Here is a 24548-nt window from a genome sequence, read left to right as displayed (position 1 = left end):
GAGAACTGTGCAAATTAGATTTTCTCTTAATATTTCTTATTAGAAAAACCTTTCAAAGAAACCTTTTTGCAGCGTAAAACAGGAGCCAAAATCATTATGTTTTTCAATGTTTTTAAATGTCCTTTTAATGTCTCATCAAACAGTTAGTCTGTAAATGTGTGCTTTTGCACAGAAATGTTCTTGCACACTCATTCCACAGTGTCTTTCAGAGCACAGTTTCCTCCCTTTTCCACTCCAGTGCCTCCAGTGTAGCTTTGAGCTCAGCCAGTTGGGCAGCGTGACGCTCTGTCATGGCCGTCATTTGCCGCTCTAACCTCCACAGCTGCTCGTGGTGCTTCTTGCGTGCGTTCCTGTACGCACTCATGGCTTTACTGAGGAAAGAAATGCCTGAGATTAATTCAACCATCCATAATCCATTTATTCAGTGTTATGAGCTTTCAGGCGATAGAATATTCAGCAAAAAATCAGATTTACATAATTTCCCCCTTATCCCAACATGACAGCAGTTCACATAGGGTGAACATTTTTCATTACCTATAAGCTACATCTTGAAACCTGAATTGTGTCTACTTTTGTCCATTTTTATGTCAAACATGTCAGAATCCACACAGGCAAGTCTATGTGAGATTGCTTAACAACTTGTAATGTAATGCATGATGATGTATGACGTACATATGCTTCCATTATTTGTTAGCTACATTAGCCCTGTAACTCCAGGGCAAGACAAAAGAATCAAACGTCAGACACTAAGTGTCATAGCTAATCGATTACAATGAGGTAAGGTGTAAATTGTGGTTATCACAGAACAGTGTGGTAAATATTCAATGGAATATGTTAACTATTTTATTAAAGCTGCACTGTGTAAGTTTTTAATTGGTAAAATTGAAAGAAGTATCATTACTGAATAAGGACAAAACATGCTTGTGCTGCTGAAAGTCGCCCTGTAATGACTGAAATAGTCAGTTATAAGTCCAAGGCGTCAGGTTGGATTTCACAGGAATTTTTGGACCCCATCATACACACAGGCTCAAAAAGAAAGCCCAGCTTGATGTTTAGGTCTCAAATATTAAATCAACATCACACTGATGAAGATATGATGACAATAGTAGATGATTCACTTATATCCTCAAAAGACACATCCTTTACCAAGTTTTGACTACATTCTCTTTGATAACTCTTTCAATGCACTTGCAATCATCAGATTCATCCATTCAGGGAAGGGGTCCAAATCACAACCCATATTACAGAATGTTCTTCTGCACATTGCATGCAAGTTCATATTGCCACTAGAGCAGTCTCCAAATCCCCAAATCTTGCGTATTATAGCTTTAAGCCTTCAGTTACTTTTAAGTGGTAGAGTAACTTCAGAAAATTATTTGTTACATTAAATTTGGAAGTATTTTTTTATTATATCTATTATTCATATTATTAAGCTACAGGCAGCAAGTTTTCACCTTACATTTAGGTGTGCAGCATCCATTTGATGGTTGTCCTATAGCTACTCAGTAACAGTGCCATTATTTCTTTCTCATGAAACAGTTCCAAAGAAGTTAGCTACGCTTAATATTATATTTAGTAGGCCTAACTGCATTGCTTTGCTACTTGCAGCAGCTAATGCCCAGAAGCTCTGCCCTTTAATTCTAAACTCTAAACCCTCAGCATCATCCAGCTCTTTAATGCTCACTGCAATATTCTCTCCATGTTCTAAAAGAAACCATGATACTGTACTTGTTACAGAGAGAGAGGCGGGCAACTTCTTCCTTGCTAACTCTTCTCTGGGTGGTGCAGTCTAAGAGGGCAGAGTCCAGAGAATCTCGTAAAGACGTCACTCTCCTCTTTAGTGTCTGCTCTCTGCAGAAGAGAACAGAAAAGAGATTTCAATCCATCAGTACATACTTTCTTAATCTTTAAAAAAAATTCAACAACAGTGGCAAAAATGTAGCATTTCACCAAAAGTAATGAAAGAATCCTCTTTTTATGTCTTACAGCACTGGCTGATTTTCCGTTTTCTTTCACTATAGAATTTTTGAGAACTCTTCAAATGGCTGTAGCCTCTGACCCCTTTTTTCACCTTAGCAGGGCTGCTCTGAGTTCTCTCATGATGGCGTGATTCCGTGGCCCAGGAATTCCCCCTCCGCTTTCCAGCTTGGCCCGATTCTCATCTATCCTCTAAAACAAAGAAACAAAGACTCGGTTCCAACTGGTGTGACATTTGCCCTTTTAAGATCTCATAAACCATGAGCACCAGCACTCCTACAGCTGCAGCAGAGTGCTGTTATTAAATGGGCAAATTAATCCCTTAGACTGTTGGCACATTTTTTAATTATAAATATTAAGGTGTATTTATCCAGCAACAACTATGATGTATTCAGTAACTACTATGAAACTACAATACAAGGTATGTAGCCACATGATTGAGGAATGGAAGTCTGAACACACCGATAGGTTCTTAGGGTCCTGACACACCAAACTGACTGCTGGCCGTACAGAGTGTTGGCAATGTTGGCATTGGCTGGTCATTGGACAGTTGGACAGTGCCCTGTTTGACCTGTTTGAACTTGTTTGAATAAAGCTCTGACGTTGTGAGTCCATATAAAGAACTCGTTTCTAAGAAGTTTTTCTCTATGAGAAAATTTTTACCGTTTTTGAAAATCGCATACTGTGGTAAAGAAAAATGTGTTTTTTTTCTACATATATACTACAGAATAATGACATAACTTCAGATCTATCCACCTTATTTTTCATGTGACTGCTATGTTTTGAGGTTATGGTCAAAATCTAGCTGGGGAATGGAAGTGTTGCTCAGTACTGTTTTAGCTAAGTTAAGGAACGTGTGCTTACTTTTTATGTTATTGTTTCATGTCCCATGTCTCTAAAGCATTTCCGGGAGGGCATTCAATTTGCATCTGTCGAAACAGCTGAGTGAAATTGAAAGTACAGCAAGAACAGGAATCTGACAGACATAAACCTCTCAAGAAATGCCATACTTCAGGGGACATATGAACGTGGCTTAACAATCACTGCTACTGCTGCACTGTTGTTATTAATGAAATCTGTGCCCATAAAATCCGACCAAATAAAGAATTGCCAGTTGAACAGAACTGGTTGCTGCTAACAGACCGGTTTACACATTATATTTTCTGTAAGTGGAAATATTCTGCTCTCACTAGAGTAGGCTAAACAAGTTAGCAGAAAGCTAACCGGCTAACACTCCAATTATAAAAGACCAATCAATCCTTCACAGAAGTTCCTTAAACTGAGGCATACAAAGTAAAGCATAGAGCATAAAGTAAAAATTAACAGATTTCTACATTAAACAATGCTATGTATCGTAATGGCATTGCTTTTTGGCTTTATGCCTGTACTTGACAGTGTGAACAAAATTAAAAAGTTGAAATGATTTTACTAACGTAATTTGTGTTGGCAATGAACAGAATCCTCTGACTACAGCGTTTCTTTCATGCAGTTTCATGTTTCTTGACAGATCGATTGCTAAGATTGGCATAAAAGCATCCAAGCTTTGTCCATAAGCCACTGTCCATAAGCCACTCAAAGCATTATGAGATGTAGGAATAAGGTTGATAGGTCTTTGAGGCCAGCAGTGAGAGGTTGTCCGATTGGCTGTTGATCAGTGCACAATAAGGCAAACAACAGTAGGCAAACTAGCTAGAGGCTCCTTCCACCTCCTGGTATGGAGAGTTATTTCAAACCGTACATGCATGTTGTCCGTCAGCCATAGTCACTGTGGTGTGTCGTATAGCTTTTCACAGAAGACGTGAAAGCAGTCTTGTGTTGGCCTTTGTTGGCAGTAGCTCTTTAACATCAGCTTGTGTGTCAAGGCCCTTAGAGTCTAAGAGGTTAAAGTACATCTGTAGTGAATGAATAAGTAATTTCTCTTAAAAATGTTATGTACCCCAACTTCAAAAATTATTCAGGTCCATGGGCAGGATGGGTTTGAATCACCTGGACCATGCCATGTCCTAATTTTCCTTAGCAAAAGTTAATGGAGCACCTGCTGCTCTGCTCTCCTGTCCTCCAGCTCCTCTCGCAGGCTCTCTGCTATCGCAGACCCGGCAGCGTCCTGACACCTATGGGCCATCAAAGAGAACTCCAGACAGCGTCTCTCCTTCTCCTTCAGTCTGATGAGCCCCCGCAGCTCTGACATCTCCTCCTGCCAATCAGCCCGGGGAAACCAGACAGTTCAGACACTGTGTGTAGACTCCAGTAGTACTAAGGCCTGACAGTTTTGTCAGCAATGCCAATACCAATTTTAAAGGAGCTAAAGCCGATTACTATTAGTTTTTAAATTTCTTAAACTTAAATAAACACTCACAAAATCTTAAATAACACACGTAAAACAAGCCACCTATACATAACTCTATATCTTAACATTCAGTACAGCCGTGCAAAAGTTTGTGCACCATGGTCAAATGACATTTTGTTGATTTTCTAAGTGAAAGTTCACACATCCTCTACAGAGAACACACTTCTGTACACTTTAATGCACAGTTATTCTTCATTATTGGAAAAAAAATAATAATAAAATGTGGCCTGTGCTGTGTCTTATGGTACATTTCATATTTTATGTTTTATTTTTTCAATATGTCAATAAATAGACCTTAACACTGACATATGCAGAAAAATGCCATTTTTAACTTTGTTCTCTGTAAAGGATGGGTGAACTTATTTTCACTTAGAACATTAAGAAAATGTGTAATTTGACCCGGGGTGTTCAAACTTTTGCATATGAGTGTAAATAACATAAACCATCAAAATGCTGCGTTTCCATTACCGTGTGTTTTTTCAAAATAGCCTCATATTCTTGAATATGGTTTTCTTATGTAACCTATAAGGAGACATTATCAGTGCTTTATTGGCAGGATTTCTGTTGATGCTAATAAATCTGTGGAACTTCAATATTAGCCAGTTTTATTGGCCAAATGACGTATCAGGCAGATCCCTATTATGTTCAGTTTTCAAGGCATAACTAAAGCAGCATGTATGAACAGCGAGGTCACTATAGATGAGCAAGTCGCTCAAATATTTTGTTGAAATATTCTGAGAGAAAGACTATTTACAAGCAAATTTCTAAGTTAAATGATAGATGTTGGTGAATGAACATAAATTAAAAATGAGTGTTAATAAAAGTGATCACAGTGCAAAAGCTCTTTATTCCTTTTAAAAATACCACGTTAGTACTTTATTCTTCCTGTATATTTCTCTCCAGCCATCAGAAATGTAAACTGAAGTTCTTATGGACCCTGAGCCAAATTTCAACAATAGTGCATAATGATATCTCACCCTGACAGTGACCAGCTCATACAGCAGTGCGGCTTTCTCTCCTTTGGGGTTATTTGAGGAGGCACTGCTGTTTCTCCTGGCTCCAGCCAGCGTGCCTGTATCAGGGCTTAGCTTTCCTTCTCCTGTCCTTGTCTGCTCTGGAATACACACTGCTGCCCTGTCCTGTTTCAGCCGGGTGATCCTCTGCCGAATCACTCCAGTCTTATCTTCAAACTCCTCTGCTGGCAAACTAGCAAAATAAGGTATGTAGTTACTGAACTGCACTATATAACATTCCACTGTAAAATTACAGTAAATCACTGGCTACTAGTAGTTTACTGTAAAACAGGATTACTGTGATGTACCTGTATTCTGCTGTACACTTACAGTAATACAATCCCCTGTATTTCTACATAAAAGACTATGAAAGTAGCTAATTATGTCAATTAAAAAAAAACAGTATCAATGAACGCCATGTTTTGCACTGTATGTGCATAGAATATCCAAATATGCATTTATAACATGCAAATATATGTTTAATTTTAAAATTTGCTTATAATTTGCACAAACATGACCAAAAACCTATATCTGGCAATACCGATTAAAAAATAATATCTTTGATAATTAATTTCTTCTTTGATAATTATTAGTTTTTCGCACTAATCTCTTTTACAAAAGCAGCTCTCTAAAGAACCATCCACTGAAAGTTCTTTAGGGAACCAAGAAATGCTTCTTCTATGACATCCCATAGCAAAAACAGCAGTGCTGAAATCTGGATGTCTGGAGAGGTTGAAGAAGGATGGAATTTGACAGATTTAAATAATTACAGTTTTATTTATAGTGAAAATAAATAAGCAGCTGCATACAGACCTGGACTGTGTGGACTCTGCAGTGTCCACCTGTGTACAGACTGACTCTTCTTGAACAGAAATCAAACACTCAGGCTTTTCTGGGGGAGATGGTGCTGTAATGAGAGAAAGGCCACAGTCAGAAAAGGAGACAGAGGCAAAGAGACAGTGATATATATATATATATATATATGTGTGTGTGTGTGTGTGTGTATAAATATATATATATATATATATATATATATATATATATATATATATAAAGGTAGTTAAATACACATAATACATAAAGGATATATATAAGTAATATTATTACATATAGATAGATACATGTAGATATAGATATAGGTTTGGAAACGCTCCAAGATTGCTTGGAAAAACACCTTGTTTCCTGAACTCCTTCATTAAAGTTAAGAATGTTTTATGATTTTGGTGATAGAGGTTTTGTTGCTACAGAGTCGATATACCTGTTATACATAAGGTAAATTATATATGACCCCACATCCTGAGAAGGCAGAAAAACAAACATGTGGGGTGTGTGAGACTGAGACAAACAGAAAAAATGTGTTTGTGGTGTGTGTGTGTGTGTGTGCATGTGTGTGTGTGTGTGTGTGTGTGTGTGTGTGTGTGGCATGTGACACAGATAACTAATGCAGAGTGTGTACGGCACCTGCCAACGCAGCACTCTGTTGTTTCCTGGCTTCATACAGGGACAATAGATCACCGTAGGCCTCTTCACACTCTTCACTGTCAGTCAACAAGTCAGAGTTAGTCTCTCTCTCTCTCTCTCTCTTTCTCTCTCCCTTTCTCTCTCACACACACACACTCACACACACACATTGCCCATACCTCTTCAGAGACCTTTCACACTGTTACAGTTGAGCCAAGACATAAGAAAAACATTTCAAGGCAATGTAAGGTTAAAGAAACTGTTGCAAATAGTATCTAACAAAGAGAACCTGCACACCTTCATTCAAAAGTTTGGAATAACTTATTATTTATTATTCTTACTATTCAATGTATTGTTCAAAACTCATATTTTATTGCAACAATAACTTATTATAATCTTATAATAAAATATCATCATTGTCATGACAAAAATCTCCAAAATGGTAACTTTACAAGAGAAGGAAAAAACTTTCTTAACTTTGAAAGGCAGTTAATGAAACAAGATTTTTTTCCAAGTTATTTTGGATAATTTTTATTGGTCCAAATAAAATTTTAATAGATTTTCTGTAAATTCTGTAACAAAATAAAATCAACAAAAGTGGAGATAGAAAGTTTTGTTCTGAGAGCACTGATATGTAGATTTAAACATTATAAATTAGGCAACAAAAGTTATGTTTAGATGCTTTATTCAATCTTTCAAGAATGAACAACCACATTAAATGCTAAATAATAAACTTCATTTATGTTTAAAGTAATTTTCTTAAGCTGTTTGCCTCTAAATTTGATCACCACTTTTGAAATATGAGGCATTCTATATATTTTATTATAACATCAGTCTAGATACTGTACAGATTTTTCAGTCATTTTTGTATCTTCCTCAGCATTCATTACTCTGGACACATTGCATTCAAGTTGTCTAATTAATTAAACATATGAAGCTGGGAAGATGCACAGGCCTATCAAGTTCTTATCATTTTATTGTTTAGTTTTAGATCATTAAAAAACATTGATTCCAAACTTTTGAACAATAGTTTAACTCTCTCTTGGTTGGCACCATATACATACTATTGAAGCAGAGAACACAGCAGCGCACCAGTAAGCCAGAGCCATATTCAGCGCGGAGCAGTCGGCCTCGTGGCGGCTGAGAGCCATGCTGACCTGCTCCTGCTCACTCTTCCGTCTGTCCAGAGCTGCCGTCAGACGCTCGTTCCTTGCTTTCAGCCTGTCCAGGCACCTGTTCACAACACCATCTGTGACAACGTACTCCATACCGCACTCGGTGCAGAGAAATGTTTGATGGGGAAGAGAACCTTTGGTGGTGTTAAGCCAGTAAGACACAGTTCCTTACAAAAGTATTCATCCCCCTTGGAAGTTCTGAAGTAGAGATTATTTCGATGATTAATTGAATAACCATATAAACAAATTTATAACAGCAAACATTTAATGTTACTTCATATACATGAAATTTGTAACTACAAATTACAAAAATGCCCACATTGGTGCTAATTTGCTGGTGTGGGTTTCCTCTCTTTCAGTGATGCACACAATAGCGATTTAAAAAAGAATGTTTAAACTGCTGAACACAGCTTTATAATAAGCAGAGGATACCCTGTTTATCATTTTAATTGCACAGTAATCACTAAGATGATTACTAAGAATGTAAATTTTAACTGATTAATTTTTAATAGAGTAATCATGACAGAGTATTATTAATCTTTTATCTACTGTATCAGAGAAGAAAAAAAAACTTTCTTGACTTTGAATGGAAGTTAATAGAATAAGATTTTGCACTATGAGGTATAAATGATAATTACTGAAAGTACTGAAATTGTCTATTTATATTATTTTTTCAATATATTTGCCTCTAGATTTGATCACCACTTTTAAAATATGATGCATTCCTAAATATTCTATTATAACATCAAACTAGATAATTCTCTTCATCATTCATCACTCTGGACACATTCAGTTGACTAAATATTTGTCTAATCATCTAATAGTTTGAAACTAGGACGATGCATTTTTGAATTGTTTTATACATTTATCTGCAACCAAATTGGTTTTGAATTTCTGAAAACATTGACTTTTCAATCAGCATTTTGAAACTGTAACATTACTTTTTCAAACCAAAATTAGTTATATTTAAGTATTCAGACCAAACTCTTACTTAGACTTAACTATCTTTTATCTGTGGCCACATTTTCTTCTTAAGAAAATCATTCTTTAAAATATCCGCAGAACTTAATTTGGCTTTAAAATGAATTCAGAATAAAAACACTGATAGGAAAAATATGTGTAAGTGTATGTTTAGAGTCCATCCATTTAGAATCCATCCATTTAGAATGGTGATAACTTGTAGGGGATTGAATACTTTTGTAAGGCACTGTATCAGGCCTGTGCCTCACCTCTGGAGCCGCTCAGTCTCCGTCTCCAGCATGGAGCTGGAGGGATGGACTCGGGGTGGCAGGGATGGGGAGGCAGGAGGTGAGACAGGCAGCCTGCGTGACAGCAGGGGAGACCCAGGAAACGCAGGAGAGGACCAGCAGGGGCTCGGGGTCCTACTAGAGGACAAGGATGGACTCCTGGGTGGGGAAGGACTTGCCCAAATCAGCCATTTTCTTTTGAGCTCCTCCAGCTGTTGACAAAAGATATGTTTTAGGTGAACATAGTCAATGGACATTTCTTACTGTCTGAAGTGTCTTCTTACCTGTTCTCGAAGCTTTTTCTTCTCCTCCTCCATCTCCAGAATGGCCCCCTCTGCACTCTTCAGTTCATCCTGATGACTCTGTATGTTGGCGCTGAGGTCTCGGTTGAGTTTATCCAGCGAGAGCACATCTTTTTGATAGCGCTGACGCTCCTCAGAAGGCAATGCAGATGTGTAAGAGATTCCAAGCTCCCTCTCCATTTCCTCCAACACCTGAAGCAGATTTTAAAACTCCTAGGATTACTTATAGCTCAGTTGGTGGAAGATCATTTTCTTAGCTCCATTACTCTGAAATAGCATTCCAGAGAATATTAGCAATGCAAGACTGATGGGTATATTTAAATCCCGATTAAAATATCTTTGTTTAGGTTACCATAAGCCTAGAACAGGGGTCGGTAGAGAAGAAGAGCCATTTTGTCCTTTCAACAAAAATCAAACCACAACATTTTATGTCCATTTGAAGTAATGTTTTACTGTCTTGGCTGTGAACATGTCTCAGTATGTGATAATGTCCTAGTAAAGGCTAAAAAATATGTAACATAAACAAAAACGCAGACATACTTTGCTCTGCTTTAAGCTTTATGCCAGCTATAGCTGCTTTTCTCGCATCTCCAGCAGGAAACTTTTCTGAAAAAGTAGAATAGTTTCTTGTAAAATGTCTCATAACGTTCGATTTTTTATGAGGCTGAAGTCAGCTCCTCATTCGCCAGCTGAGTGATTATAGATGCAAATAAGTCCATTCGTCTCTAAACCATTGATGTTCATCTTAAATCTTCCTCTTTGCCTCTTTTCAGGGTTAAAGGGTGAATTAGCAGAATTACATTAACTCCAGTGTTTAAGACCATTTATTGTTAAAACTGTGTTAGAACGACCAGCAGAGCTTTATTTTACTGTAAAGGAGGATTATTTTATTTTTACCTAAAAATCTAAAAAACGGCCATTCATGTTTGTTGTTCTCATTTAGAGCATTGTGTGTTTTTCTTTGCAATGTTTTAAATTTGTAACTAAAATGAAAAGTGATATATACATAAAGGTGTATTATCATTATTATTATTATTATTATTATTATTAAGAGTGCTTAACCTAAAAACAAAACAATAGTTTAGTTAAAAATCAAATGTACACCACTATCCCAAATGTAGTTGATCAGCTGAGGTGTTTGGTATCTGAAGTTTGCTTAACTAGTTTTAAACTGAAGCTATGAGGCTAAAGTAGCTAACAACTAACAGGAGCTTTTAACCACCATATTAGCATTGAACAAACTGCATTGTTAACTAATCTCACATAGACTTTCTTATGGGGTTTATAGCACTGTTTAAGATACTAAAAGTGCTTTTGGGGTCACTACTGGAACGATCTAATTGACATCATATTAACGACTACTATTTTTCTTCATTATTACCAATGTTAGAATTATTTCCTTAAGCAAAGTAATGGGTAGCAGTTCTTTTAGGGCTGATGTGTCTCATCCTGAGAGAGCAGGATGGAAGCTTACTTGTGTGGCCTGAACCCAGCTCTCACGCGCTGCGGTAATATGTTCTGCCTGGGTTTTTCCATCATCATGAACGTAGGGCTCGACCAGTGTTCTCCCCCTGCTGGCCGAAGACTCCAGACTGGACAAAACTTGCTGGAGCCTTATCCATAGCTCTCCACTGCCACCTATACTTGTACAAGTGCAGTATGAAGCATATGTAATTAGTTAATAAATGGTATTACTAAATTCACTGAATGTGGAAATATTTTAGGATTTAATTAAATGAATAACAACTTCTGAAAATTTGCAAGATATGAGTTTCATATTCATATATAATAATCCATAGCAGAAAACTGCATAGCTGAAAACTATGCACAGGAATGTCAGTCAGGGTGCGATTTAAAGTGTACCCTGCCCTTTCTAATGTACAGTTTAGTGTGATTGATGCTGAGACTTAAATAAAACATGCCTTCAGATAGCTGGCCTTGTTTGGCTACTGACTCCACAGATGCTGTGCCAGTGTCCACCACTGGGCTCGGCTGTGGTGCTGGCGGACTCGAGTTCAGGCTTGAAACAGCTGTGCAGGCCTGTCCCTGTGACTCATAATTTTTTGCTTCCCTGGTGGAGAGAAATTCTCAGCTTTAGGTCTTCACACATACACTCTGGAAAAAAGAAAGCATCCCTGGTTCTTTGGTTCTTTAGCTGAAAGAATGGTCCTAAAAAACCCTTTAACTGTTATAGAATGTTCACATTGTGCAGAAGATTAAAAAGCATAAAAAGGTTCTTCACACTCACAATCTTGTTTACAAAAACAGTTCTTTAAAATACATCGTCTGTTTTTTGGGGAACCAAAAATGCACTTTTTTTCTTTGGCATCACTGCCAAGAGCAACTTTTTCACCTTAGGTTTTAGATGTAAAGTTCTTCATAGAACTAGTTTGTAACTCACTTACTCACATTTAGCAAGCAAAAGATTCACCACAAGGGGCTGCAAAACACAGTCAATAAATTTTGATGTTTCATAAGAGCAGTGTTTCTCATCAATAACACTACAGTAATGTACAAAAGTCAGAGAGCAGCCTTCATTTATTTAATTTCCAGGCAAAACAGCCATTAAGTACAAGTCATTTTCAGCAGATGGGTCATTCTACAGAAACGTCCCCTTTTGTGTCCCTAGCGTTTACAAATATATTACACTTAAAAAAAAAACATGTTAGGGTTACAATTTCTTTTACATTTTCAAATAAAACAATGTTATTTTAATATACATGACTATGGAATATATAAATTAAACAGCATAAAAAGAAAACTAATGCCAAATAAATATTATAAACTATATAATGAAAGTTGTTGTCCCCTGGAGTTGTGTCACTAGTGTTACACAACTAAAAAATCTCAATGTCTCTCATCTGTTTTGAAATAAAAATCACACTGATGACATCACTTGACTTCCTTTGACCTATTTTCTGAGGATCTATGAAAAAAACACAGGGTAAGTCCACTGTGTCTTTTCAGTTATCAGAATTTTTTTCATTTAGCTCATGATTTCATGTGAAGCTTTTAGTTGAAGTTACTGGATTGTGATTTCTAACAACTGTGTAAAACCTGAAAGACCACCAAAACTGTTACTATAAGACAAACAGTATTTAAAGCTTTTATCTTTAAGAGGCAGCAGAAAATCAAGCTCTAGTCTTGCTTCAAATGAAGTTTTCAGCTCTGGACTGGTAGAAAATGACATACTTTAAGGTGACAGATAGACATCCCTAGTTAGCTAGCAAACTTACATTTTTTTAAACAACTGGAGCCTCAAATTCAAAAATTGGTGTGTGATAACAAACTGGCTTGAAGCAATGGTGGGTAGCAACGGTTGCTAAGCAGGGCTGAGGACTGAGGAAAATAAGGCAGAGCTTGGTGGATAATGCATATTGGTTTAGCATAATAATTTGATGCCCATAATACAACGACTCTATGAACCAAATTTCATTATCATTAAAAATTCAGCATAATAAATATTCTTTCCCAATTTAATTGGTTAAGCCTGGGATCAATCTGTCGTAGTAATATAAAAAACATAATAATCTCTGTAGAGCTCTGTCTGCTGTGTCAGCCAGTACCAGATTCACACAGTTGCGTTGTATTTGGTACAGTAATCTTTCAAGGCTGAAGTTAGCTTCATAGTGGAATTTCTGTTCCACCTTAAATTGTGCAGCCATTACAGGCTAGCACCAGTACAGGCACCTGAACATAACTGCTACTTCATTTAAGGTGGAACGGTAAATGAGAATAAGAAACTTCAGTTTCAGGGAATCTCTATCCACTGTACGAGTCTCAGATACAGTTTGCTAAGCGGGGTCCGATTGGTTTAGGTGGGGGCCGCTGATTTAACCCCTAAGTTACTACAAATATACACTTGGATTTGATATGAATTAATACATAGTTCACAGTAACTGGCCTAAAGCACTACCACCCACCAGGAATTATCCCAATTCTCCCAGGTGTTTCTCTCTGTCCTTCCACTGTGAGAAGATAACTCAAGGCTATGGGTCTGAAAGGATGTGCAGCTGTCAAGAAGCGGTTTCTGAGAGAAGCAAACTTGCGAATCAAACAAAGAAGCTGCTGGTGTTCTCAGAGCAATGGACTGACCACCCCAGGGACCAGACCTCAACATCACTGGATGTGTTTACAATTATTTTGATGCAGAAAATGCAACCAACTTCGAAGACTGAACTTAGAGGTGTGGAAAATATTCCTGTTGATTTCTTTGAAAAACTGAAAGCAAGTTTCTTGAAAGGAAGCTGTTATAAAGGGAATGAATGGACACACTCAATACTGAAAAAATGACATCTTTAGTAGTTTAGTTGGCTTCTGTATAATTTTCTATTAAATATATGCTTTCTGCTTTTTTCATGGTCCTAAAAATGAAACACTTAATACTTAATGGCCATCTTGACTGAACATTAACTAAAAGAAGGGCGGTCTCTGACATCTGCATGGTACTGTTCATGCCCTTGTTAAGAGTGTAATCTAAGCAAAATCTGGCATTCACTGTGTGATTACCGTGGTATTTGCAGGGCACCCATCTTCACATTGAGCTCAGCTATAATTCGGAGTAAAGTGCCCACCTCTGCCTCGCACTGAGCCAGCTCTGAGTCAGCAGACGCCAGTCTGTCATTCTTCTGTGGGACAAAATTCAACATTTTAAATACATGTTTATTAGGTACACCTACCTAGTACCTACACTATGTGGCCATTTTATCCGAAACAACTACCATATAGGTGCACTGTTTAGATTTCCTGACTGTAGCCCATCTGTTGCTGCTAGCTTATCCGTCTATGGAAAGTGACCACTACTCAGGTGGTGGACACTGCTGCGCCTGATTCCTCATCAGCCCTCAACCATTGTAACATGCTACTACCATGTTGGCGTCACTGCTCTGCTGAGAATGGTTCAACACTCAAGTAATATCGAGTCAGTAGTGGCTCTGTGGTGGTTCCTTTTCATTGATGGATGGGGTAGAGGGTGGCTGATGACAGATGGGCTACAGTCTGTAACTGTAACCTACAAAGTGCACTTATATGGTGGGAGCTTGTGGTAAAATGGCTTGTGTTGTAAGTCATGTACAAAACTTGTATCTCTCTCAATTTGGACAGTCTGTATATATACAGCACAGTGTTTATGAAAACAAGCCATAGACAGTTCACATGTGATGGTAGACTGTTCAGCAGCCTGTTGTTTTGAGAGGAGGAAGCGGAGGAAACAGACACATCCTGCAACCCCACTTCCTGCTTCTGTAGCCACAAAAATTAAACTTGAGAAAATGCTAAATTCTTGACCTTCACTTTACTACTTTACAATCCTACAAACATGTGTTGAACTATGGTTTAATCACTGAAGCTTTAACTGAAGGCTCATCACTCAGTGAATAATTTTACGTGTCTTATTTTTAGTATAAAGTCTCCAGTGACTAAGTTTGTGGTTATAAAATGAGGAATTGGAGTGTGGGCCCACATACAGGCCACATGCAGTTTAAACGTTTCACTTCTAAATAAAGCGCTCTAACAGTGCTGAATTTCTCACGGATTTAAGGTGATCACCGCACGGCAGGTGGAAAAAAACACACTGAAATCATACAGTGCAATCACACCACAGTAACCATTCTGATATGAATGTGCGAAAGAGCTTTATGACTAACATTCAGCTTCAAGCTGTGGTTTCGAAGCTGCTACGTGTAGCCTTGACTTCTATGAAATCTCTTGCTTTTACCAGATGAGCTTCATTGTGAATAAAAGGAGGTTAAAAATAGACTGTTGAGAGCCCTGAGTAGTATAATTCACATCAGTCACCCAAAGGTCGGCACGCAAAGCGACACTCACCTCTGTCATTGTGCTGATCTCTCGCCAGTTTAACTCTGTCTCCTTGCTCGAGAACACAGATGTAGAGCCTCAGGCTTGTGAACAGGAGCTGCTGTCCTTTTGCTCTGTGTGATTATAGCCTTGAGTAGTTCCACACTGTGCCTGTCTCTTGGCATGCGCTGCTGTCAGACCAACCCACCTCTTTGCTAGCCAGTTGCAGCTTTGAGCTTTGTAATAAATCCACAGAGGTTTACTTTCCCCTCACATTGTGATAAAGACATCTGGTATCTTGCTAATGGTAGCCATGATTACAACCCCCACCCATGCTCTTGTGCTGTCTTTTCCTGTTTTGCTTAAGGCTTGTCTCTGGTGAAGGTAGGATCGAAGAGGGTGGGAAAAGCTAAAAAAAAAGACTGAGAAAAATTCAAGTTTGAAGTTTTGTCGTGTACAGTTTTAGATATAGCAGCATGGCACAATCTTCAGACTGAGGTAACCTACACAAAAAGCCTGATTCTAGGCATTCGTTCAAAGCAAGGCCTGTTTTTGGTTTATTTTCATGAACATTTTTAGTTACAGCTTATAAAAGCTCTTGTCTTGAAAGTTATGACTAATTTGACTAATATGACTAATCACTATTCTAAAATATGACCGGTTATGTATGCAAAATACATAAAAATCCACATTAAACAGGAACTGGAGAAGTGAGATGTCCTTTTCTCTTAAAGGTATAATTACTCATTGCATAAGATAGATACACCATACTCAAGTACAAGAAAGAAGAAGAATCACTGATGTAATCTTGATCCCTGAGTGCTTCAGACAAAAAATAATTTACCAGTCCTGCTCATAAAAGCTTGTAACAATAGAAGAAAAGGGTGCTATCTAGAACCCTTTTCAAAAAAATTCTATATAGAACCATCTATAGCTCATTCATGCATGTTTTCCATCAATCTGAAGAACGCTTTCATGATGCAAAGAACCCTTTAATCATACAAAGGGTTCTTTGAGTGTTCACAATTCTATATAGAACCACTTTTTCACATTGAAGAACCATCTTTTTAAGAGTGTAGACAAGAAAAAACATCAACATGGCAATATGTCAAAGGTTTGATTTAATATCTCAAAATAATGACTTATTTTCTCAAAATATTGTTTTTTTTTGTCTCAAAATAAATGACCTAATTTTTCAAGATTTTAATTAATTAAGAAAAAGGTTGATGTAGCAAAATGATGAGTTATGACATTTTAAGAACAAAGTTATTACAGGATAATAAGTCGGTAAAAATTTTGTGAAAGTAAGCCATTAATATTGGGAATATGAGTCATTCTTTCGACATGTGAAGTCAATGTTTTGAGAAAATACGTCATTATTTCTACACAAGTCAGAATTTTAGAGTAATAAGTGTTTCGATATAATAAGTCAAAATTTCCTTTTCTGCCTAGTGGGAATGGGTATCCATCCCAGGTTGTATGTTCACTTTAACAGCGTGAGAGCGCTAAGGAGAGGAGAGGTGATGTAGATGTGGATGTGTGGCTGTGAGAAGGCGCTGGTTTGATGCAGGCTGAGCTGTAATGCGGACTCTGGGCCTGTAGGTGGAGCAGCTGCTCTAATCTGTCTCCTCAACCTCTGAGTGAATCAGTGAAGTAGACTCTGATGAGGAAGTGTTGTGGAAATTGATCTTTCCTGAAGCTAAGAGCGATTTAAAGGCTTAGGTAAGCTGTAGAAATGAATATTCTTGGAATCACTTTGTGGTCAGTAGTTTGTTCTTGTTTTGTCGTGCTGCTCTTAGTCAGAAGCTCCTGACAGCTCATATCACAGCACTGTGGCTCCCGGCTTGTCAGCTTAGCGCACCGAGGCTAGTTAACCCAGTTAGCCGGTGTTTATCACTGTTTTGGTGTGAATTTCTGCTTTACTCAGAAAAAAATCCGAGGTAATTTATCAGTTTGACTTCGTGCAGATTTTGGACTTTATTCTCTGCCATGTCCAGCCGCTTTGAAACGATATTTGGCAATATTTAGCTAACGTTAGCTTGTTTTGTATCCATTCAGATTCCAAAGAGATTTTTCGAAATTTCTGTTTAATTCGGTTGCTGAAATCTTAAGAGTCATTCAGAGTGGTTTTGTGTGAAATGGTTCATTGTAGAGACTCACCGTGTCTACAACACAAATATAGCAGTTTTATTTACTGTCCCAAACTACCATGTAGGTTAACGTTGATGACGATAAAATAGTGGTAACGTTAAATCTGAAAAAATACATTTTCTTTGGGGACTGTTTTGCCTCACAACTCGCTGTATGTACCCCTCCGCCAGGAATGGATTTAAAAATTATATGCTTTAGAACCAAAATCTTCTCAAAACTATCGTAAAACAACGTCTCAGACGTCAGGCAGTGTGTCCATAACTATTTGAAGTAGCTTAATAACCTTTAGTAAGGGAGCTTGTAGAGGGCTTAATGCTTCAAACGTTTGGTTCCTATCAGCACCACTGCGAACAGTTCTGACTCTTAAGTTTTTCTTAAACAGAGCATTTCACACCAAACCACTCTGAGTGACTGTTTACATCTCAACCAATTAATTATCCAGAAATTTTGAAACATGGGTGGAGATCCCCCTGTTTGTTGCTTATGTCTGTCACTGACAAGACAGCCAGTGACACGGGACATGCACTTTTAAAATCATGCTATGCAGAATTTGCAATAATAATATATGAAGGGTTTATTGATTTGTTTATTCATACTACATCCAGTGTGATACACTCTTAAAATAGATGGTTCTTCAAGGATAAAGAAAATGGTTCTATGTAGAATCATGAACACTCAAAGAACCATTTGCATGCTTAAATGGTTCTTTGCATGGTAAAAGCGTTCTTCAGATTGATGGAGATGATGTGTTTTATATATGGTTCTATATAGAGCCTTTTTGAAAAGGTTCTGTTCTGTTCTGTTCTTTTGGTCCTATGTAAAACCATATACAACACAATGCCCATCAGTTTTAAAGGGGAACACCACCAATTTTTCAAACATTCTGCATAACTAAATGTTTCAGATGTAAACATAGTTATTCAGAGTGGTTTGGTGTGAAATGCTGTATTCTAGAGAAACTCACAGTCAAATCAGAATTGTTCACAGTGGTGGTGATAGGAACCACACGTCTGACGAGTTTAATGCCTGTGAAAGTTGCTTCACAGGAAGTTATTACATGAAATGGTTAGATAAACACTGCCTGATGTTTGACACATTATTTTATAATAGTTTTATTATGATGTTATGGCTTAGAATGTATTTTATTTTAATCCGTTCATGGCGCAGGGGTAGTTGCAGGTCGTTGTGAGGCAAAATAGTCCCCAAAGAAAACTTATTTTTTCAGATTTATGACTATTTTACCATCATGAACACTGTATATAAAAACTCAGAATACATGCGTAGGTTCACCGGTGGTTTTGGATAGTAGATAAAATGGCTGTATTTATGCTATTGATATCATGATCCCTGGTTCCTATCACCACCACTGTAAAGAAATTTGTTTCTGTAAGTTTGTCTACAAATGAACCCCTTCACATTAAACCACACTGGATGAAACTGTTTACATCTCAAGGACTGAATTATTCAGAAAGTTTGAAAAATTGGTGGAATTCCCCTTTAAGAACCATTTCACTATGCAAAGCACCATTTAATGTATGCAAATTGTTCTTAGAGTGTTTGTGGTTCTATGTAGAACCATTGTCTTTACAAAAGAACCCTTGAAGAACCTTTTTTTTAAGAGTGTAGTCAAGTTGAATGGAATGTGGTTTTCATGTCTTGGTAGCTCGTACAAGAGGGAGGAGCCTAGAACCTTTCTCAAGCAAACGTAATGCAGTATTGTCAATATTATTATTACTTCAAAACATGATGAGCCAACAACAAGAACAGGTGCAAAACAGTATGAGTGTTATTAAAACGTAGCAGGCCAAAAAACATCAAGTACGGAGTGTCCTCTATATAACACACAGTACAGCCAGTATTTATGAAGGCAGGAACATAAAGGGATACTACAGCAAAATGAAAACTTTGCTGTGACTGCATCTGTTGTAAATATGCCTACTCACCTCGTACAGTGGGGCTGCAGTAGTCTCTAGTGTGACATTCCTTCGGATGATGTATCTTGAAGGTGGAAGTACAATTTTACAATAACCTTGGGGTGGAAAGTTGGTGGTGGGCTGAATTTTTTTTCTCCTTTGACCAAGAAAAAAGTTTGAGATTAGTGCTACATCACTAATGTTATTAAGCTCCACAGCTGTAAACCGAGATCAGAGGCCAGGCTATCAGTCAGGCTTGTTGAGTGTTGTAGGAATTCCCAGTGGTTGTACAATGTGTTTGCATTATGCATGCTGGGTAGTGTAGTGAGACACCACTGATGGGTAAAAGTAAACAAAGAAATGGCACAAAATTGTGAATTCTGTCAAACCGATGAGGCTGAAGGATACAATGCTGCGCTACAAACTAGCATGACAAAAAATAGTTTTAGAAATGAATGCCTCTAAGTTCGCGTGGTGCTGTTTTTTTCCTTTCGAAGCTCAAACATGAAACACATGAGCTACAGCAAAGCCTTACAGATGCTGAACCAACAGAACAGAATAAAATTCAACCCCACAAATGAATTATGAACTCAAAGTATAAAAACTGAAAGTAAATAAAAGTATTTTTATTTCATTCAGAAAATCCTCAAATTACGATCAATACGTACCTAAGTGTGTGGAACTAAGCACATGTAACCCACCTGTGGTGGTTTTTTTATGCATATGACCAGTAGCTGGGCACTATGGAGACTTCAGATTCAGGCCCAGCAGATGGAGAGGAGCGGCCCAGGACCCGCTCCAACCCTGAGGGAGCGGAGGACAGGCGCAGCAGCAACGGCAGTTTAAACAGCACTCCGCCGCCCCAGCCTGCAGTGGGCAGTCGAGTAGAGGGTGAGGGAGAGGCCTCCAGCACTGATGGTGCTCCAAGTTCCACATCCACCATCACCACGACCGTCCCTGCCCCGACTGCGGCCGCTACGGCCACCACTACAGCCAGCGTGACCGCTCCAGTGTCTGCAGCAAAAGACAGGCCTAAAACCACCCAGCCTTCTGTGCCACCCCAGATCCCTCCACCTGCAGAGCTCCAGATACGAGCACCAAGAGTCAACTGCCCTGAAAAAGTGGTAAATGATAAGCACTAATTGGACAGGATTAGTTTTACATGATGAGATGTGGTAACATAATTATTACCAGAGTTTAGTACTCTATTCGGATGTGGCTGTAAAATGAAATGAACTGTATATTAATCCCAGATTCTATCATTCTCAGACGTGTTGGAAAATATTGTCCTGTGCTGTGGTAGAGGAGTTTTTGTATTGTTCTAAAGTATTTAGAGCACCAAAGGAAGCAATTACTTGCATTCTCTGTGGCCCAAACCAAGCCAGCATGCACTGTCCTAAAATACAGCTCCAAACATTAAAATCCAGGATTTTTCACAGGATTGAATTGTGCTCAGTCATGAACATAACAGACATCCTGTGGTAACTTTATTATTATTATGAAGTGACCCTTATTAGTCCCACAATGGGGAAATTTCACCTCCACGTTTAACCTATCCGTGCAGTGAAACACCACATACGCACTAGTGAACACACACACTAGGGGGCAGTGAGCACACTTGCCCGGAGCGGTGGGCAGCCCTATCCACAGCGCCCTGGGAGCAGTTGGGGGTTAGGTGCGTTGCTCAAGGGCACTTCTGTCACATATTGTCGGCTCAGGTGATCGAACCGGTGGCCTTCCCATCACAGGGCTGGTTTCCTAACCACCAGCCCATGACTGCTCACAAACTTCTGGAAAACCTGTCTAAATAGTACTTAACACTGATGAGTACATTTTGAAGCACCCAAGAAAGCTGTGAGTGTTTTTGATGAGGTGTATTATTTGATGGGGTGTATTATTTCTCTTAATTAGATCATCTGTTTGGATTTATCGGAGGAGATGTCACTGCAGAAACTGGAATCCTTCAATGGGTAATATGCTTCAGTCTGGTTTCAACCCATCTTTTTTCCCAGTCCTATGGAAATCTGTATGTTTCAAGTTCGTGTGGTTCCAGTTTGGTTATGTTCATTACAACTCTTTGTTTTTCATCTTCAGATCCAAGACAAATGCCCTCAATATCTCCCAGAAGATGATTGAGATGTTTGTGAGAACGAAGCATAAAATAGACAAAAGACACGAGTTTGCCTTGGTGGTGGTCAATGATGATGCCTTATGGGTGAGTATTCTAGCATGGAATCTAGTCTGACAAAACTGAATCTAGTCTGACAAAACTGTGTACCAACTGTAGGTTAAACTGGATAAAATTAGGACAGGATAATACCAGTAAAATAAAATACTCAATATAAGAGTTCCAATGTGATTTGTGTGTTTTTACAGTATGATGCTTTTTTTACCAAGTCAGATGTCAGCAGAACATGTAGTTAAACTTGCATTGCCTTATATGCCAGAGAGATGCTTATCAGAGTGTTGTTAATTGAAGGATCATTGGTACATTGACAATTGAGTGGTCTTTTTGTTAAAGCTGCAGTGACTCTGTGAACCAACAGAAAGTATGACAACTATCGTTATATGTTTCAGAGCAAGTGCAGAGCCAAACCGTGACCTGCTAGTTTGAGATTTTAAAAATAGTGTTTTTTATTGTAGTTATCAGGCTTCACCTCTGATCCACGGGAGTTATGCAGCTGTTTGTATGACCTGGAAACAAATGTCTGTGAATCCTTCAGTATCCTTTTCATGTTAACTCTGATACTAACTGTGCCATTGGAGTTTAAGCTGAACAAAATGGAAAGGCATAATACTGCATGTTGGAGAAATAAGATGTGTCAACCTACTGTAAACTGCTGATCCCTTAACATTTTAATCTAGACCTGGAAGATCTTCTCAATGTAATGTAAGTTTTGTTGTATGTACTATAACCTCATTAAAGCTAGGACAATTAGACCCTCATGGCTCTTAAATAAGTGTTATTGCATGCTCTTAAACTTCTGCTTATAGTCTCCAGAAGATTGAGCTTCCACTGATGGACAACGTTCAGACGATTCCGCCTCCTTTTGTGGTTCGTACTCTCCTCATCTACAGTCGGCATGCAGGCCAGCTACAGTTCAACCCGTCAGATGCCGTCAGTGTAAGTGAGCTTGTCTTGTGTCATGATCTTCTCATTTTTTGATATTGTTTGGCTTACCTGCATCTAAACTATATGTCTTATTCTTTTTTTTTCTCCAGAAAATGCTGCGCTCCCCTTATTTCTTCTTTGATGTCATTTACCTTCATAATGGAGCAGATGAACAAGTGGACGACAACAGCTGGAGGGTAATTTATTTCAAATTTCTCTGCAGCATCAACTTTGTTTTGCTTAAAACTTACTAGGCAACAGATAGTAGAGTTATAAATGCATCATTAATTCTCAAATGGACATGTTTGGTAATTTAATAGTTAATTTTTCTTCTTCATACTCTGACTGTGTGTCATCTCTGCAGGATATATATGCATCCTTCTCTAATCTGGACTCTAAAGGGATGTGCTACCGCTTTGAAGTGTCGCTCTGTGGCCCTGCCATCGAGCTTTACAACTGTATGGCAAAGCTGCTCTGCCACCCGCTGCAAAGGCCTTTCCAAAGTCATGCCTCCTACAGCCTGCTAGAGGGCGACGATCCACAAGAGATAGAGGCCACAGTCTAGAGCAGACATTCAGTCCTGGATCCTGGAGTAGCCCTGTTTTCATGTTTTGGAGTTTTCCTGGTCCTTATCCAAATAATCAGCTAATTATCAAGCCCTTCCTGAGTTGTGGGGGGTAAAGAGAGAGCAGGAAAACACTAAAACGTGCAGGGCAGTGGTGTTCCAGGACCAACGTAGATACACTGCTGTAGAGCAGTGGTGATGGGGTCCGGGCAAGAGGGAAAGGTGTGCCAATGAACCAGCCAAGTGTTGCCTTCTATCACCCCCCCCGATCAGCACCTAATGATGAGCACTGAACGAAGAGGAAGCTGAAGAAAACCTTTTTAATGAGAAGGATCACTTGAATGAAAGGATCTTTGCCTGTGGACTGCAATGGACTTTCTGTAGCTTTGAGCTTTTTTCACCAGTTTATCTCAGTACTTTCTTTTTTGTATACCTGATTTTTATGTTCTTGTCTTATGTTGTTTTATTTGTTTACTGGGTAATGGAGCAAACTTCATTAGTTTTTTATCCAAACAGCTATAAACCCTGATATGAACTCTGAGCCCATGATTGTGAAAAAAATGATTTTTTCCCCCAAAATTAAACCCTAAATATTATGAATGGACATTATGCCAAGCAGAATATGTCAAAATATTATGTAAAATGTTTCATTTCCAGTCTGAACAGCCTTAAGTGTAAGCTATTCATTTTTAAGGAGATACTTCTGAGGAGATTAGTTAGGAGGTCATCCACTTACATAAGGAAGATAAAAATGTTTCCAAAACTGGAGTTCAAAAATTCTTTAAAGATATAGAGAAAATGAGTCTTAACAACTGTGTAAGACCACCACAACTGTCACCATTAGAGAAACACTACTTTCATCTTTAAGAAATTGGAGAAAATCGAGCTCTTGCTTCAGACCTAAAAAAATACAGATGTAGTGGATCTGAAAGGATAACTAGCTGTCAAGAAGCTGTTTCTGAGAAAAGAAATAGATAAAAAAGAACATTTGCAAACTAAACAAAACTACTCGTATTCTCAGAGCAATGGACTGACCACCTCAGTCAGTCCAGACCTCAACATCACTGAATGCGTTTGGTATTACTTGGATCGTGAGAATTAGAAAATGCACCCAACTTCTAAGACTGAACTTTGAAGGGGTAGAAAAATATCCTTCCAGATTTTTTTGAAAAGCTGAAAGTGAGTCTCCTGAAAAGAATAGAATCTGTATTAAAGGCAGAGTGGACACACTAAATACTGAACAAATATACTTAGTTGTTGAGGCTTCTGTGTAAATTTCTGTTAAATATATATGTTTTCATCTTTTTTCCCTTGATGCAGAAAAATACATACAACATAATGGCCATTTTGACTGGAAATGAAATAAGTGAAGGGTGGTCTCTGACTTTCAGGACTGAAATGACACTGTGGCCTTTTACTTAGTTTAATAGTTTTTGCTTTGATGGGGAAAAACTGTCTTCTAATAGATTCATGTTGGTAAAGGGAGTTT

At 38.2% G+C, this 24548-nt stretch overlaps 2 protein-coding genes across 4 annotated transcripts; one reads left to right on the top strand and one right to left on the bottom strand.

Moving 5' to 3' along the window:
• Positions 1 to 34: 34 nt before the first annotated feature.
• ushbp1 (Usher syndrome 1C binding protein 1) lies at positions 35 to 15664 on the bottom strand. 2 transcript variants are annotated; one of them, XM_036587226.1, is made up of 14 exons: positions 15349 to 15664; positions 14097 to 14150; positions 11445 to 11593; positions 10997 to 11160; positions 9505 to 9714; positions 9203 to 9432; positions 7891 to 8031; positions 6799 to 6875; positions 6151 to 6244; positions 5302 to 5530; positions 4013 to 4171; positions 2072 to 2169; positions 1729 to 1851; positions 35 to 371 (listed from the first exon to the last, which is right to left on the bottom strand). In XM_036587226.1, exons 2-14 carry the CDS (start codon positions 14144 to 14146, stop codon positions 206 to 208), a joined length of 1890 nt encoding a protein of 629 aa, XP_036443119.1. In that variant the 5' UTR covers positions 14147 to 14150; positions 15349 to 15664; the 3' UTR covers positions 35 to 205. The 2 variants fall into 2 exon arrangements, with proteins under 2 accessions (XP_036443119.1, XP_036443118.1); XM_036587225.1 differs by having other exon boundaries at positions 47 to 371; positions 14032 to 14150.
• A 1263-nt stretch (positions 15665 to 16927) lies between these two features.
• Positions 16928 to 24100, top strand: babam1 (BRISC and BRCA1 A complex member 1). Of its 2 annotated transcripts, none has more exons than XM_036587202.1 (9): positions 16928 to 17040; positions 20117 to 20506; positions 21294 to 21352; positions 21477 to 21597; positions 22026 to 22104; positions 22248 to 22272; positions 22377 to 22506; positions 22605 to 22691; positions 22859 to 24100. In XM_036587202.1, the coding sequence occupies exons 2-9, from the start codon at positions 20126 to 20128 to the stop codon at positions 23057 to 23059; spliced, it is 1083 nt and encodes a 360-aa protein (XP_036443095.1). In that variant the 5' UTR covers positions 16928 to 17040; positions 20117 to 20125; the 3' UTR covers positions 23060 to 24100. The 2 variants fall into 2 exon arrangements, with proteins under 2 accessions (XP_036443095.1, XP_036443093.1); XM_036587200.1 differs by having other exon boundaries at positions 16947 to 17040; positions 20114 to 20506.
• The last annotated feature ends 448 nt before the right edge of the window (positions 24101 to 24548 follow it).

This window comes from Colossoma macropomum, unplaced genomic scaffold (assembly GCF_904425465.1).
Source record: "Colossoma macropomum unplaced genomic scaffold, Colossoma_macropomum, whole genome shotgun sequence".
NCBI lineage: Eukaryota > Metazoa > Chordata > Actinopteri > Characiformes > Serrasalmidae > Colossoma > Colossoma macropomum.
The sequence above is the reverse complement of the archived record's forward strand: the minus strand, read 5'-3'. Positions and strand labels throughout refer to the sequence as shown.